Consider the following 18,486-nt stretch of genomic DNA (forward strand, 5'->3'; position numbering starts at 1 on the left):
TGGTGCTCTTTACGTGCCACTGGCACGGGAGCCAGTCAGGTGGCACTAGCATCAACCTATATTCTTTTTATTCTTTTACTTGGCCCAGTTATTTGGCTGTGGCCATGCTGGAGCACCACCTTGAATATTTTTTTTTAGTCAAACAAATCAACCCCAGGACTTATTTCTTAAGCCCAGTACTTATTTTATCATTTCCGTTTTGCCAAACCGCTAAGTTACAGGGATGTAAACACACTGGTACTGGTTAACAGTGTGCGGTAATGGGGGAGAGGGGACAAACACAGACACAAAGACACACACACATAAATATACACATATATATATGACAGGCTTCTTTCAGTCTCCGTCTACTAAATCCACTCACAAGGCTTTGGTCAGGCTGGAGCTATTAATCGTTTCGCTTGTCTTCCACAGGTTTCTACACTGGATGGCTCTTACCAGCTGCTGTTGTTGGATTACTGGTATTTCTTTCGGGGGCTTTCAATATCAGCGCAAACCCCATCGCGTAAGCATTTTTGAATTCGTTAACACTGGTCCTTCAGTAATAAGATTTATAGTAATAATCGTCATCGTCATTATTGTTTAATGTCTGCTTTCCATGCTGGCATGGGTTGGATGCTTTGACTGAGAACTGGTAAGCCTGGAGGCTACACCAGCCTCCAACCTGATTTGGCAAGGTAGTTACGATGGGTATACTGGGCTTCATATATTTGTACCCCAGTGTCACTTTGATGGCATATGCACTGTTCTCTCGCTCAATAATAATAATAATAATAATAATAATAAAGATGATAATGATAATAATAATAATAATAATAAGTATTGAGCAAATATTCTGCTCAATACTTTAGATTTGCTTGTCAGTTGTTTGACCTTAACCAGTTGAGCATGTCCTTTGGTGGCTGACGATATGAGCATCTCTGATCACGAGCAGTGGAGGAGCATCATAGCCATGTGTTGAGAGGAGTTCTTTGGGGTTTGAATAATTCACCTTTGGAAACATAAGTGTTTTGTTCGTCATCCTTAAACAACCCTTATTGGGGGACCTTTTGAGCAGGATGGGCTACTCGACCTGAAGAAAATTCTAACTGGGCCCCACCTGCAAGGTCATGCGCTGTTTATCTTGATATGAGATCACCCTGTTGCGCACATATGGTTGTGATGCATGTGCCTGGTGTACCCTTATCAGACAGGTAGTCATGATGGATATAATGGGCTTCATATATTTGTACCCCAGTGTCACTTTGATGGCATGCACTGCTCCCTCACTCAATAATAATAATAATAATAATAATAATAATAGTAACCAAATATTTTGTCTTCCTTTATTTCTTTGTTGTTCCCTAGTTTTTTTTTTTACCTTTTAGTTTTCTGCCTTCTTTATTTCATTGTTTTTATCTTTGTGTGCATGAAGGGGTGTTTGTGCATGTGTGCATCTATTGATGCATGTAATTGTATGCAAATTACAAGTGTCACTCCAAACAAAGCAGAACACACACACGCACACATCACATTAATGAGAATCTTATTTTAGTTTTTGAATGCTTTGTCATTTTTTCCTGTTTCCTTGTTCCCCCTTTTAACCCATATTTTTACCTAAGTTTTCTTTAATTTGCTTTTTTCCTTCCTTTTCCATTGTGCCTTTTTTTCCGTTATTATCCACCCCACCCCTTATTTTGCCATTCCCTTCGCTTTCCCTCTTTTACCATCTTTGGCTTTTCCTTTCTTTCCTTCCTTATTTCCCCTTTTTTTCTTTCTTTTCCATTATTCCTTCCTCCTTTTTCTCTATTTTTATCATCTTTTCCTTCTCGCTTTCTTTTTCAATTTGTTTCCTTCTCTTTCATTTTCCTTCCTCCCTCCCTTCCTTCCTTCCTTCCTCCCTTCTTCCCTTCCTCCCTTCCTTCTTCTCTTCTTTCCTTCCTTCCTGCCTTCCTTCCTTCCTTTCTTCCTTCCTTCTTCCCTTCTTTCCTCCCTTCCTTCCTTCCTTCCTTCCTTCCTTCTTCCCTCCCTTCATTTATCTTCCGTTATTTTCTCATTACAGTAAACACATCTGTGAGAGCGGCAAAGATTACAAAATGTGTCCCGTCTGTGATGAAGACATCGGGTGCGAATTTTGGTACCTTTCAGACATTTGTATCTACTCAGAGATCTCGTATTTATTCGATCATCCTGGGACAGTATTTTATGCTGTTTTTGTCTCATTCTGGGGCAAGTATTTTCATATTTAATTATTTGAGTTACTGTATTTTCTGGCATACAAGCTGAATTTTTCTGACCAAAATTTACAGCCAAAATAGGTAAAGGAGATTGGTGGAGCTCTAAGATTTAAAAAGAATCAGTGTTCTTTCAGTTATACAAAGCCTGCGCTTCTTTGACCCATTAATCTATGGTGTAGGCCTCTCTATGTTGCTCCATTTAATGGTCTCTCTATGTTGCTCTACTTAATGGTATGCCCTGCTAGCTTAGTGGTTTTCTTCATGTTTCCATGCTGAAAAGGAGAAAGGTGGTTAGCATATCTTTTATTTTTTTTAAGGTACTTTCACTTTGTCCAATATACTTTTTCCTTCGAGCCTTGTTATTTAGCAGAACAGAGGTAACCTTGGTTTCATATACAACTGAGCTAACCTTGTCAAGTGAACCAGTTTTGGAGGTCCTGCAGATACATTTTGGAGTCAGTACCTGGTGTGGCTTACATGTAATGATGCCTCTTGTGTAAGACCAGCAACTATAAGAAACATTCAGGGAATGTCTATTAAAGATTTTCTTATGCTTATGGTTTCCAGGAAATATTTATCTATCAAGGCTAGGAATTTTTTTCACCTATGTTTGTTTTAATATTTAAGGAGAAAGAGAGGGCAAAGCATATAAATTTCTTAGGCTTTGTAATTTTTATAGTTAGAGTTTAAGGTACCGTCTCTTTGGAGCCATTTTGGCCAGGGTGTTATAGTAGGAGGCTGCCTTTTACATTTCCTTAGAAGAAGAGAGATTAGACGCCATATTACTAATATTGGCTATAAAGCTTCTAAAGACAATGGAAGAGTGTCAAGATTATGTATATATGTAAGTTTTTCATTTGGTTTAAGGTAAGGCTTGTAAGAATTTAAGCTTAGGACCAGAGAAGTCTCCAAGAAATCAACTTTAGTGAAGTTTGTGGTGGCAGCGATTTTGAGATCTAATTTACTAGAAGGTAGATATAAGCTTTTTCCTAAATGTGTCAAGGGTATGGCCATCACAGCCACTGGATAAGCCAAATTTATTATCACAGACCAATACCATGAGAGGGAATTTAGATCTTAGGATATCCAATATAGAAAGACCTATTAGATCACATATTTCAGCACTGTCATATGATCCCATTGATACATCAAACAGTACATCTGGTCCTGATTTTTTGACCCACACTAAACCTTTATGAAAGACAAGGGTTTTCTGAACTCATATGATAAACTCAAGTTCTGTATGGTCAATGGTAACATATATTCTAGTGGACCAAATAAAATTTGGGTTTATCAGACTTCCTTTAAAAAGCTAATCTCTAACCTTCACTCTCTTTCTACAGCCATTTCCTTCTTGGAATACTGGAAACGGAAAAATGTCAACTTAGCTCATCATTGGGATGTTCTTGGATTTGAAGAGGAAGAGGTTTGTTTTCGGAATTCTACTTTTGATTGTATTGAAACACCTTCGTTCTCTCACCTGGCCGATCATTTCGACATATCACTGTACACATTGAGGGGAATGAAATGGCGGAATTAGTAAGAGCTCTTTACAGCATTTAGTTATAATCTTTAATATGTCTTGAGCTCAAAATCTGTTAGGATCAGTTTTGCCTTTCACGTGTGTGTGTAAGTGTATATGTGTGTGCATGTTAGATCATCATCATCATCATCATCGTTTAACGTCTGCTTTCCATGCTAGCATGGGTTGGACGGTTTGACTGAGGACTGGTGAACCAGAAGGCTGCACCAGGCTCCAATCTGATCTGGCAGAGTTTCTACAGTTGGATGCCCTTCCTAACGCCAACCACTCCGAGAGTGTAGTGGGTGCCTTTACGTGCCACCAGCACGAAGGCCAGTCTCACGGTACTGGCAACGGCCACGCTCAAATGGTGTTTTTTACATGCGACCTGCACAGGAGCCAGTCCAGTGGCACTGGCAACGACCTCACTCAAATGATTTTCTAACGTGCCACCAGCATAAGTGCTAGAAGGCGACGCTGGTAACGATTACGCTCAGATGGTGCTATTTACATGCCACCAGCACAGGGGAGGCCACGATTACGCTCGGATGGTGCTATTTACAGGCCAGGAGATGATAAGTAGGAGCAGGCATAGCCATGTAGTTAAGAAGCTTGCTTCCCAACCACAGGATCTTGGGTTCAGTCCCACTGAGCAAAACCTTTGGCAAATGTTTTCTGTTACAGTCCCAGGTTGACCAAAGCCGTGTGAGTGAATTGGGTGGACAGCGTCCATCTGTAGATAAAAGTATGCCTCAGCAAATTCCATGTGACTCATGTAGACATGAAAACTGGACATTAAATGATGGTGGTGTGGACTGCAAATATGAAATGGTCCCCTGCCTTTTTAGATGGTGACATAATCCCATGCAGCCTTCAAATATGGAAAGGTTCCCTGCCCTTTCAGGAGATCAACTTTGTCACAAGAAACCGTCAGGACAAAATTATCTTTTTCTGGTTTGTATATTTTTTATGCCATACTGAGAGGCTAGAATCAATATAACATATTGTTTATACACACACACACATGCTCACACACAAACATGCACACTCATACACATGCACACACACACATACGCACACACATATGCACACACACACACACACATACAACTGCACACATATATATATACACATACACACACGCACACACATGTACAGACACATACATATACACGCATATTCACACATGTGCACACGCACACACATATACACACACACACTTATGCACATACACATACACACACGCACACACACACAAATACACATAAAAACACACACATATATATATATATATATATATATATATACACATGTGCACACATATGCACACGCATACACATGCACGCAGACACACAAATACATACACGCACTCACAAATACACACACACACCGCACATACACACATATATATGTGTGTGCATGCTGTGTCCAATCGATTCCTGCATGGTGGGAAGGCCTAAAATGATGATCTCTCTCACACACAAAAAAACGAAAAAGCAGGTAAATGTAATTGTGTATTGGCAATCAATAGGTAATTGCTTATTGATTCTGTCTGTGCAGGTACATAATATGATTTACCTGTAATAATGCATGCACATCTGTGAGTATGTATGTGTATGTGTGTTTGTTAATGAGTGTGTGTGTGTGTGTGCACGCGCACGCACACATGTGCTTATCCTTGTGTGTGTGTGTATAAATAAAGTGGAACACATTGAAGAAAATATTCAGCAAAAGTCTGTGGTAAAAAGCTTGCTTCCCAACCACATGGTTCTGGGTTCAGTCCCACTGCATGGCATCTAGAGCAAATGTCTTCTACTATAGCCTCAGACCAACCAAATCCTTGTGAGTGGATTTGGTTGATGGAAACTAAAAAGAATCCCATCATATATATATACATACACACATATATATATATATATATATATATATATATATATATATATATATATATATATATATGTGTGTGTGTATGTATATGTATATATATATATATATATGTGTGTGTGTGTGTGTGTATATGTTTGTGTGTCTGTGTTTGTTCCCCTACCATCGCTTGACAAACAATGTTGGTGTGTTTACGTCCCCGTAGCTTAGTGGTTTGACAAAAGAGACTGATAGAATAAGTGCTAGGCTTACAAAGAATAAGTCCTGGGATTGATTTGTTTGACTAAAGACGGTGCTCCAGCATGGCCACATTCAAATGACTGAAACAAGTAAAAGAGCCAAAACAATAAAAAGAATTAATCTGCTCTTAAACACTGAATCTTCTTAAAGATACAGAAAATGTCTGAGAGAACCATTATCTACATGCCTTTGGTCAAGTGTGATATCATTGCTATCATCATCATCATCATCAATAATCCCTAGACATTATTGTTTTGATCCCTAAGACTCCTGGGGTCAGTTATCTAGTTTCCATGGCATCCAAGTAACTGAGATTGCAACATTTCCTCTGAACAGGATGTCATTTTTTTCCTTGTGAGTGGACTAATCAGTTATAGAATGACCACACCACCCATTCTGGGAATTGAAACTGTGACCTTGTGATCACAAGTGCATTACTCTAACCCAGTGTTTCTCAACCTCTTTGCCCTTGTGTAACTTTAAAATAAATTGCACGTCTCAAGGAACCCTGCACAAAAAGATTATATACTATATCTTCCTCATATATTTTTCATCGTAGTTCATGTGGTAAATATCATATCATCATCATCATTGTTTAACATCCACTTTCCATGCTGGCATGGGTTGGACGGTTTGACTGAGGACTGGTAAGCCAGAAGGCTGTACTAGGCTCTAGTCTGATCTGGCAAGGTTTCTACAGCCCTACTTAACGCCAACCACTCTGAGAGTGTAATGGGTACTTTTTATGTGCCACTGGCATGAGGGCCAGTCATGCAGTACTGGTATTGACCACGCTTGAATGGTGCTTTTTATGTGCCACCGGCATGGGGGCCAGTCAGTTGGTACTGGTATGGACCAGGCTTGAATGGTGCTTTTTATGTGCCACCAGCACGGGGGCCAGTCAGGCAGTACTGGTATCGACCATGCTTGAATGGTGCTATTTATGTGCCACCGGCATGGGGGCCAGTCAGGAGGCACTTGCATCGACCACATATAACTATATATCATGAAATTAGCATTAGTTTATTACACTCTTTCTCACGGACCCCCTCAGAACCTTTTGTGGAACCCTAAGGTTCCGGGGAACCCTGGTTGAGAAACGCTGCCCTAACCTCTAGGCCACCTATCTTTCTCCCCAATAAATGATTCTTCATGGAATAGAAAAGAATAAATTACAAGCTATTTGTTTCTGAGTTTTCCATTATTTTCTTCCTCTCCAAGGAACGACCTCGTCCTGCATATGCAGCCAAAGCCACTGAAATGGAAACCAATCCAATAACTGGTATCAAAGAACCATATTTCCCACCCAAGAAACGGATTCCTCGAATTCTTTCTGGAATGGTCATCATTGTATTAATGGTAAGTTCTCACAGTGTATTATGAAGTGATCACACAGAAATGCAGATAGTTCAGTCACATACATCATCATCATCATTATTTAATATGTTTTCCATGCTGGCATGGGTTGGATGGTTTGACTGAGAATTGGCAAGCCAGGCAGTTGCACCAGGCTCCAATCTGATCTGGCAAGGTTTCTTCTTTGTCTTTGATGGCTTGGGATAAAAACTGGCCCTTTCTCATCTTGTATGAGGAATACTGGATGTCTTCATGCACTACTTGCTTGCTAAGAAACTCAGCCACTCCCATGTTCCTGATGATGGACCTGATTGATTTAGAGGGATAATTTTCAATCATGGCCTGTATCTCACCAACAAATTCAAGAGTTATTTTCTTATCAGAATGATGAGGGTGAGTTTTCCAAGCTGCTATACCCTCATAATCACCATTAGACTCATCCAACTCTTTCTGAATCTGCTGGACTGTCCTTAGATTGACACCCAAACACTCTGAAATGTTCGTATTGGAGCTTCCAGTATGAATACCAAGCAGTACAGCATGTTGTTTCCAAATTTCTGGCAGAGTGAATTGCGTCATGGTGCTGTGTTTCTCACAGACAGTGCCCAACCGATCCTACTATACTGTGCTGTCAACATCAAAAACAAGCAATGCGCATGCATGAAATTAGAAATATAAAATACCCATTGCATGCTGTGTATATACATATATGCATATATATATAGGTTAAAAGTCATAAAGGGGTTTGAAACTTTAATAATTTCTTTTAATTAATTTAGATATATATATTATATATATATATATTATATATATATATATATATATATATATATATATATATATATATATATTATATATATATATATATATATTATATATATATATATATATATTATATATATATATATATATATTATATATATATATATATATATTATATATATATATATATATATATTATATTATATATATATATATATATATATATATATATATATATATATATATATATATATATATATGTATGTATGTATGTAGGTATATTATAATAAAGGGTAAAATCAATAATAATTTTACCAGGTGGTCAGTGCGGAAATAAAAACCTCATAGGTAAATTTTACAAAATATTTTATAATTATATACATAATTATAACAAGGGATCGGCTTTATGCCTCACCACGGTGGTAATAGGGGCTTTAGTGTCTATTTCTTGCAGTGCATGGTGAAGCATAAAGCTGATCCCTTGTTATAATTATGTATATAATTATAAAATATTTTGTATATAGATATATATATATATATAATTGAATAAGACAAGGTCAACAAGAAGGAGTGTGGTTAGACAGTTATTTTTTAATCACAACAAATGTTTCCAAACGACACAGTTCTTCATATATACATGAATTCGATTATGCAATGGTTTACCTGTGTAATGGGTTCCAGTTGTATTTCTTCAGGTAATATTCAATTGCTGTCACCGTTAGTTAAAAAAAACTTCGACTTCAATAATGTAAATAATGTACACGGAGACAAGTTCCAGTAAATTCACAAATACATGGATAAACTGGAGGAAGCTAGCTAGGATGTAAGATATCCCTGATCTCTTTCTTTACAAAACCACATTATATATATATGTAGACACATAAATGTCAAACAATGAAAATCAGTGTTCAATACTACATTGGTGAATATATCTTTATTTGTGAATTAAGGCTACCATTGGTTTCATATTAAGAAAAGTAGGAAGATATCCTAGTCTTAACAATTTTTCTAGCAGATCACATGGAGAAAGAAGTTCGTCTCCATTTTGGAAAACACAACCTGTATATATATATATATATATATATATATATATATATATATATATATATATATATATATATATATATATATATATATATATATATATATATAAATATATATATATAGGCTGTGTTTAAAATACAATTTTACACTAATCTGATGAGTTACTTTATACTCTTGTAGAGAACAAATTATTCTTAAACATGAATACTGTTGACAGTGACTTTGAAGTTTTGGCCAGTTAAGCTTATCATTGGACAACTGACCAAAGCTTAAGCAGCCTGACAATGGCTGTCAATATTCTTGTTTAAAAATAATAAACTTGCACATCATCATCATCATGCACATACACACACACACACACACACACACACACATATATGTATATATAGGCGAAGGTAAAGAATACACACACCTGGTGTTTAGGGTTAGGGTCAGGGTTAAGGATTACGCTGAACATGGATAGTATGCATATTCTTTACCTCCACTATACGCATATATATATATATATATATATATATATATATATATATATATATATATATATATATGTATATGTGTGTGTGTGTATATGCACACACACACTGCTCTGTTTCCCTGATTTCTTCTTTTCCAGATCTGTTTGGTCCTCGTCTTCATCATTGCTGTTATCATGTACCGTGTGTTAGTCAGTATCCCACTATTCAAGAACGAAGATCTCCGGCCCAGGGCTGCCATCATAGCCAGTACATCAGCTGCCATCGTCAACTTGATATTCATTATGTTACTAGGCAAGGTCTACGAGAGGCTGGCATTCAGTTTGACTCAGTGGGGTATGTTGGACATTTTCTCACAGACTTTCGTTATTTGGGATTTAATGTCATTTGATTCCTGTTATTTATTCATGTTAAAAATAGACACGGGATGCATATCACATGGCTACGGGACACACAAAGGGCCATAATCAAATAACTAGATCAGGGGTCGGGGAACTTTTTCAACCAGTTACCCCAAAATATAATTATTTACGCTGACATTTCACCCTTGATTGGAACAGAAGAAAATCTTAGATTCTTTGAATTCAAAAGGTTTATTGAATCTATTTATATGAAGAATACAATTATAAATATAAAAAGTATAAAACTGACAAATAATATCTGTTTAGTCACTTGACAACACCTTAACAACCAGTTTGTTTGTAGTTCAAAATGGTGTGACTTCTCCTAAACATTGGACAGATGCAGTGTTGCCAGAACAAATAACAAGGAACACGTTTTTTATATGATTTTACTTACCATATTTGAATGTGTATAAGGAACCCTTTTTTGTCAAAAATTAGGTTAAAAAATTATGGGAGTTTCTTTTACATGGATAGTATAATAATCTCTTAGAAACCCTTTTTCCAAATTTTAAGCTCCAAAAATTAGGGGGTTCCTTATACACGAGGGTTCCTTATACATATTCTTTGTAAACCTAGTAATTATTCTATCAGTCTTTTTTGCTGAACCACTAGGTTTCAGGGATGTAAACACACCAACATCATTTCAGTTGTCAAGCGATGGTGGAGTGACATACATATGTATGTATGATCATACATCAGGTTGATAGCAACTAATTCCTTCCGGTCTCTTCAGTCTCGTGTCTGGTCCCAGTATGGCATCGCAAAGCAAACAAAAGTTGCTGTGTACCGTGCATGTGTACTGACATCGCTCCTCTACTCATGTGAGACATGGACTCTGTACAAACGTCAGGTAAGGGTCCTTGAACGCTTTCATCAGAGATGTATCAGGCACATTCTCAATGTTGGCTGGACCTCAAAAATTACAGACACACAAGTCCTGAGGAAAGCTGATATCTTGAGTATTGAGGCGATGGTGCACAAGCACCGGTTATGTTGGACTGGACACCTTATTAAAATGAAGGATAGCAGGATTCCTAAGCAGATGCTATATGGAGAACTTGTAAATGGAAGGAGACTCCAACAGAAACCAAGGCTGTGATTTAAGGACTGTGTCAAGTTCTCATGAAAGGCCTGTGATATGCAGGACACTGACTGGAAGAACAATGCTTGTCATCACCACAGATGGAGGAAGCAGGTTAAGGAGGGGATCGACACTTTTGAGAGAGCACGTATCCAGCATGAAGAACTTAAACGAGCTGCACGAAAGCACATGGCTCGTATAGTGAATGGGGAACATTTGGTCTGCAATGCTAGAGGTCGTGTATGCTTGTAAAGAGCAGGGCTCATTGCCACTAACGGAGCCACAAATGCAAAATATAAGTTAGTCCTAGAGCGCACAGTGTTCCTGCAGGTCGGCAATGGTCTTCCTCGGTCACGAGTGGACGGCCATCATGATCATACATACATACATACATTCATACATACATACATACATCTATATGTGTGTGTGACCACATGTGCATTTTTGGTGATTTTCTTTCTCCATCTTCCCTTCTTTGGACTTTTTCTATATTTCTGATGAAGAGCTCCGCTCGAAACATGAAATCCTCTTTTTTTCCTTTCCTTTCCTGAGCGTCCAATAACACTGTACTTGTTCCACATCCTCGCATTGTTGTTTTTTCTTACTTGTTCTTGTTTGGATTGACTATATAGATATGTATATAGAAATATATATATATATATATATATATATATATGTATATATATATATATATATATATATATATGTATATATATGTATATATATATGTATGTATCACTTATGAGCTTGGAACTCTAATGATCTGTTACAGCACTTACCCAGTGTACCTATTCGTTTAGATCACCAGTGAACTAAACTCCCATATTCTGTGTATATATAAATTAATATATATATGTATGTATATCTAATTGTTAAAGAGGACAACAAACATTTAGGTAAGGCAAACATCTCAAGTCGTATACATTATTATTATTGGAAAAAATTCAAAGTCTTACAGCTGTTTCTGGGATGTCGCTGAGTATAGGATATTCCGTCATCAGAGACAACTAGGGAAAAAATAGGGAAAATGAGAATGGTATATATTAATGAGATGACAACATAGAGGAAGGGAGTAAAAGAATAAGGAGATGGAGAGAAAGAAGAAAAAAGAAGCATAAAAGTTCATAGTTCAACTTTCTAAGGTTATAGAAACCAGAGCATAAGTCCTCAGGTGCAATCCTGCATATAACCTTGGAGCCCTAGTAATCCATTACAGCACTTACCTAGTGTACCTGATCGTTTAGATCACCTGTGAACTAAACACACTTTGATCACCTGTGAACTATACATGCTTTGTATACAAACAGACATGCAGGAAGTAAATAGACACCTTTAATTTTCAAAGTCTTTTATTTGGTATTAATTGGTTGAAGAAGAAGTTTTCTTCTAGTTGCTCATCCATAATACCCAAGCTTATGCAGATATGTAACACACGTTCTTGGACTAACTTCTGACCGTTTTGCAATATCAGAAGCCTTTGAATTGGGTTCATTTTCCACAATTCTCTTCAAACAGCAAAGCTTCCTTTCTGAGGACCCAGGTCGGCCGGGAAGAGAATCTGTTGATTCTTTTCCTTGGCTTTTGAATTGCACTATAATTCTATTAACAGTAGCAAGAGGAATTTGAAGATTTTTGGCAATTTTTCGCTGGCTAAGACCAGCCTCAGATTGCCCAACAATACGACCTCTTTGAAAATCTGACAGTTCTGCTGAATTTTTTGTGTGTGGCATGGTTACTCTTCGCAAATGTTTAATATAATGGCACCTGGAATGAAAAAGAATAATTACATTGTAAATTCTACACCACTGAAAACATATTAAAATGCTCAGATCAGAAATTCTGAAAATTAAAGGTGTCTATTTACTTCCTGCATGTCTGTGTATATATATATGTATATATATATATATATATATATATATATATATATATATATATAATTTATATAAGGGCATTACTATACAATAACACCTCACGCTAAGAGGGACTCCAGAAGTCAGACTACTATAATAAACACATTTTCACCGATCACGTGAATGCCCTTATATAAATTAAATATATTTATAGGAAAAATGATGGTTTTTTCCCCTTGAGGTTTTATCATGCTAACTACTTGATAAATTCTTATAAAGTTTTTATCCTATTATTGAATTTTACACACACACACACACACACACATATATATATATATATATATATATATATATATATATTACTCTGACATCACCACATTATTCTTTTATTTCTCACTTTCACTTGACATTCTGAATTTTCCAGAAATGCATCGGACACAGACAGACTTCGAAGACCAGTTGATATTCAAGGTGTTTCTTTTCCAATTTGTGAATTTCTATTCTTCGATTTTCTACATCGCTTTCTTTAAAGGAAGGTAAGTTGCAGCCACTTTTCAGAATATATAAATATATATATTTCGTTTTGGGATTTGGTTTGCAAGATTCTTTATGTGAGTTCGTGTGTTGAAGCATATTCTGTTGTGTCTGGGGAGAGTCTTTCTCTTTTAGTGCCTTATACACTCACCAGTAAAATTTCCACTTATTTATTTTTTATTTTTTTATAATTTTTGTTGCGTTTTTCAGCTTTTTCAATAGTTTTGACTCTGTCTGTTATTCATACTGCATTCCTTTTTGTTTGTTTGTGTGCATGTATGTGGGTCAGTGTGTGTGTGTGTGTGTGTGTGTGCCTATGTATGCATGTGTGTGTATGCATGTATGTGTGCATGTGTGTGCATATGTATATATGTATGTGTATGTATGTATGCATTCTGCATATTCATGTGTTGGCATGTCCATGTTTGTGTGTTTTTATGTATGTACCTCTGTCTCCTTGTGAGTGCATGTGTGTTTTGCAACTATGTACCATGTTTGTATGTATGGATGTGCATTTCCATATGTGTGGACGTGTGTCTCTATATGTGTCCTTGTGTGTATATATGGTACTGTGTTTCAGTCTTCATTTGTGTATGTGTGCTTGTCTGTTCATATAACCTATGTACCTATCTGTCTGTATGTTGTTCTCTTTACTTTCATATCCATATACTTATATACACCCACACACACACATGCATACATACATCTATATACATAACAGCCCGCTAACTATTCTACTCTACCTGTGTAAACTGTGGATATGGGGGAATGATATCTACTATGTATATATATATATATATATATACCGTAAATCCTCGACTATAATCCACATTTTTTTCCCAAAATTCAAAGGTCAAAATCCCTAGTGCGTATTATATACGAGGTTAAAAATGAAAAATATTTCCTAAGCAATGTCCGAGTCTCTATTTGCTGTCCAGCAATGTTTATTCAGACGCATTTTGTGATGTCAGGTGCGAAAATACCTTAGGCTATGCCTGAGAGCAATGAAGTCAACAATCATAAAAGTCATTCACTAAAGGGGGAAGGGTTCACGCTCCCGCCCTGACATTCAGTGGTGGTGTTAATGAAAATGTTACATGTTAATTTCATGTGTTAAACTTACCTTTATTAATGTATATCAAATTATACATAGATATATACAAGATTTTACACAGATATGAGAGTTAGAACTTGTGATCTGCCCGAGGACCTTTTTCTTTGGAAATTTTTGCCTGTTGCCCTAAAAAGTTTCCCTACCCCTGCTCTGAAGCTATATCATTTACTTATGTTATCATCAACTCCTAGATGTTTCTGTCTCATGTTCTATGACTCATGTTTCTATGACTCCTGTCTCATATTCTATGACTCATAGGGTTGCTTACCTGGTCTCCGTGGCATATAAACGACCAAGAGCACAACATTGCACCTGAACAGGATTTCAGTCTATTGCAGGGTCACTCCTTTACAGCCAAGTGGGCTGGAGCAGTGGGAAATGAAGTGTTTTGCTGCTTGAGAACACAATACATTGCCTGGTCCTGGAATTGAAACCACAATCTTGGCGTCATGAGGGCAACGCCCTGTCCACTTAGCCATGTGCCTCCACAAACATATACCACTGAAGCAATGTACCACAAAGTAAAGTAAACCCTATGGACGTTAATGTCTCAAGTCCAAAGAGGGTTCATAGGACCAGTTACCCCGTTCCCATTGTGTACAAGTAACCAAGACCACAACATCCACCCTCAGTGAGACACCAGTCTGTTTCAGGGTCACTCATTTACAGCCAATTGGATTGAGCAATGTGAAATGAAGTGTTTTTGCTCAAGAACACAATGCATTGCCCAGTCTGGGAATTGAAACTATGATCTTGTGATCATGAGTTCCACATCCTAACCACAAAACCATGACCTTCACTTCTTTTAATTATAACAATATAATTTATTCCTTTATTCATTAACTCAATTAATTTATGCATCCATTCATTTATTTATTCATTCGTTCAGCGTGTATTCTCTATCAACCTGTTTTTCATTTATTAATCACACAATTCTACCCCGTCCCATCTCATGCCACCCTTAACAGCTGGAACTAAAGCCGATTGAGTACTCTGGGTATTACTAGTCATGATGTCTTGCTTCTCAACCAGTATGCCACAACACACTGGTGGCTGTGTCACCCAGGTGTGCCATGAGGTTCCATCAGGTGTGCCACGAAATAATTTCACACCTGAAAAACTACAAAAATCATGAGAAATGGATCTAAAATTTCAGTTTAGTTCAGTGTAAAAATTGTAATGTAAACAATAGGGCAGGAGTGGCTGTGTGGTAAGTAGCTTGCTTACCAACCACATGGTTCCGGGTACAGTCCCACAATTGGCACTTTGGGCAAGTGTCTTCTACTATAGCATCGGGCCGACCAAAACCTTGTGAGTGGATTTGGTAGACGGAAACTGAAAGAAGCCTGTCGTATATATGTATATATATGTGTGTGTGTATGTGTCCCCCCCACCAACATAGCTTGACAACCAATGCTGGTTTGTTTACGTCCCCGTAACTTAGCGGTTTGGCAAAAGAGACCGATAGAATAAGTACTAGGCTTACAAAGAATAAGTCCTGGGGTCGATTTGCTCGACTAAAGGCGGTGCTCCAGTATGGTCGCAGTCAAACGAGTGAAACAAGTAAAAGAGTAAATGTATAAATTAAAAATAAGTTACTCGTAAGTCTTGCAAATTTTGCTGAATTTTTACTTTTATATTTTCTTATTATTTATCTTTTAATTGTTTCATTGGACCATGGCCATGCTGGGGCATCTCAAAAATGTAGCCAAACAAAGCAACCCCAGATACTTATCTTTTAAAGGCTGGCACCTATTTTATTGGTTCCTCGGAGACCAAACACAATGACACATACACATGCATGTGTGTGGCAGGCTTCTTTCAGTTTCCATCTACCAAATCTACTCACAGGGTTTTGGTTAGCCCAGGACTATAGCAGAAAACACTTGCCCAAGGTGTTACGCAGTGGAACTGAACCCGGAACCCACACTGCCATACCTATTATATAAGAAAGAGAACTACTTTATTTTTTTGTTTAAACATATGAATTTATTGTTACAGCTTGCATAATTACACAAATATTCCACATTAAAATATAAATCAAAAACTAAAAAAAACAAAATGACAAGCAAAGAAAGAAAAACTTCAGTTCAACACTAAGCTCTCATTTATAATTTGTTATAATTAAGATCTAATTAATGCCTGTTTTTTTAATTTTGTTTCCCCCAAAGCAATGCTTTGCAAACAATTCTTTCATGGCTGGAGCCCATAATACCAGGGATGTGCCACCTGGGTAGCAAGATAGGCAGTGCCTACTTTGAATAAAATAGATCGATAGCAACATTTTCCTTTCATGGCAAAATATGCACCTAATTCAATAAAATTATGAAGGTTACTCTGATTACTATCCATAAAGTACAAAATATTTTATTTCTTGTAAATTAGGTAGGCATAATTCGTCCCTGCCTTTCAATCTCATTATCTAAGCTACGCATAGTACTGCTGTAGTACACATGCTGCGTCCATTCCTACAACAACGTTTTCTTTACATCCTATAAAGGCAGAAGTAATTCTGCCTTCCACTCAATTGTGCGCCTGTGTTTCGCTTATTTTTTTGTGCGTTTTACTACATAAAAGTCACCAACTGCCTACCCCGAGTAATTACTAATGGCACGTGTCTGCATAATACCCTCCGTCAGGCATCTACCATACTCTGAACGTCTTGCTTCCCTGGGCATGGACACATTAAATTTCAAATGTCTGGCAACTGACTTGGTAGCCACCCACTAGATTATCCACCATCAGCTTTCCAAAAGCAACATTGCGCAGTTTTTTTAAATTCCATATGGACATGGTTACAGAATCAAAAAATAACACAGACGTTCAGAAATATTTTTTTTTTTACACCTAGAATTACTGAAGCATGGAATAAACTACTTGTATCAGTTGTTAGCTGTTTGGACACTACATCCTTCAAAACCTCCATGCTTCCCGAAATTCGCCAACAGTACACCCAATGTTCTCACCCCCGTATTTTAGCTTTTTTTCCTGAAGATTAATTCACTATTCACTTCCTGTGCAATTTCTAAGAACTGTTCGTGCAATTTTGGTTAATTTTTCTGATGAGTTGTAGTGCAATTAATATAACAATGAAAATAAAACATTTTAAAGGTAAATTTTAATTTTTAAATTAAGTGTGACGTGATATTTTCATTTGCTCCTGTATATATATATATATATATATATATATATATATATATATGTAATATTAATGGTTTCTTATTATGAAACTAATAGATTTTATACAGGGCTGCAAGGAGAAGTGCTCAGAATAATTGAGACAGGAGTAAAATATTAGTTAACAACTCAACATATATAAGATATACAACATAATCCGTCAGACATAAGGAATAAGAAAATATAACGTAAGAAAAATAATGTAAGAAGAAATAATAAATAAAAGAATAAGAAATATTTAAGAAGTAAGAGGCAAGAAATAGAATATATATTATAAAATTTTATACACGAATATATTATACCAACCGATAACATACAAATGAAAAAAATTGAGTTAAAGGTATAACACAATACACATATATATCATTTCATAGAAGTTAAAATTAATACAATTAAAAATTTCAAATATATGATATAATATAGGTCGATATAAAAAATAAAATAAAATAAAGAAATGAGGTACCATAAAGTAGTCCATCGGTTAAAAATCAAGGACAGAAATGATTTAACACCATTTAGAGTTAAAACACAAAGTTCTACACCGCCCTCGGGCACATTTTACAACTCATCACCATCATCATCATCATCGTTTAACGTCCGCTTTCCATGCTGGCATGGGTTGGACGATTTGACTGAGGACTGGTGAAACCGGATGGCAACACCAGGCTCCAGTCTGATTTGGCAGAGTTTCTACAGCTGGATGCCCTTCCTAACGCCAACCACTCAGAGAGTGTAGTGGGTGCTTTTACGTGTCACCCGCACGAAGGCCAGTCAGGCGATACTGGCAACGGCCATGCTCAAAATGGTGTATTTTATGTGCCACCCGTAC

At 36.8% G+C, this 18,486-nt stretch overlaps 1 protein-coding gene across 8 annotated transcripts in view; it reads left to right on the forward strand.

The window, feature by feature from the left end:
• The window catches only part of LOC106868957 (anoctamin-7), a 313,520-nt gene that overhangs the window by 269,689 nt on the left and 25,345 nt on the right, over positions 1-18,486 (forward strand). For all 8 annotated transcript variants that reach the window (XR_016238494.1, XR_016238495.1, XM_089342450.1 and 5 more), the window contains 6 exons: positions 415-505; positions 2,042-2,208; positions 3,560-3,642; positions 7,084-7,221; positions 9,638-9,833; positions 13,257-13,368. Coding sequence is in view for 6 of the 8 variants with exons in the window: in XM_089342450.1 (XP_089198576.1) it covers positions 415-505; positions 2,042-2,208; positions 3,560-3,642; positions 7,084-7,221; positions 9,638-9,833; positions 13,257-13,368 (787 nt within the window). In the remaining 2 variants the exon portion in view is untranslated. The remainder of the gene's footprint in view (positions 1-414; positions 506-2,041; positions 2,209-3,559; positions 3,643-7,083; positions 7,222-9,637; positions 9,834-13,256; positions 13,369-18,486) is intronic.

The sequence above is a fragment of the Octopus bimaculoides genome, chromosome 26 (assembly GCF_046866305.1).
Source record: "Octopus bimaculoides isolate indiv1 chromosome 26, ASM4686630v1, whole genome shotgun sequence".
NCBI lineage: Eukaryota > Metazoa > Mollusca > Cephalopoda > Octopoda > Octopodidae > Octopus > Octopus bimaculoides.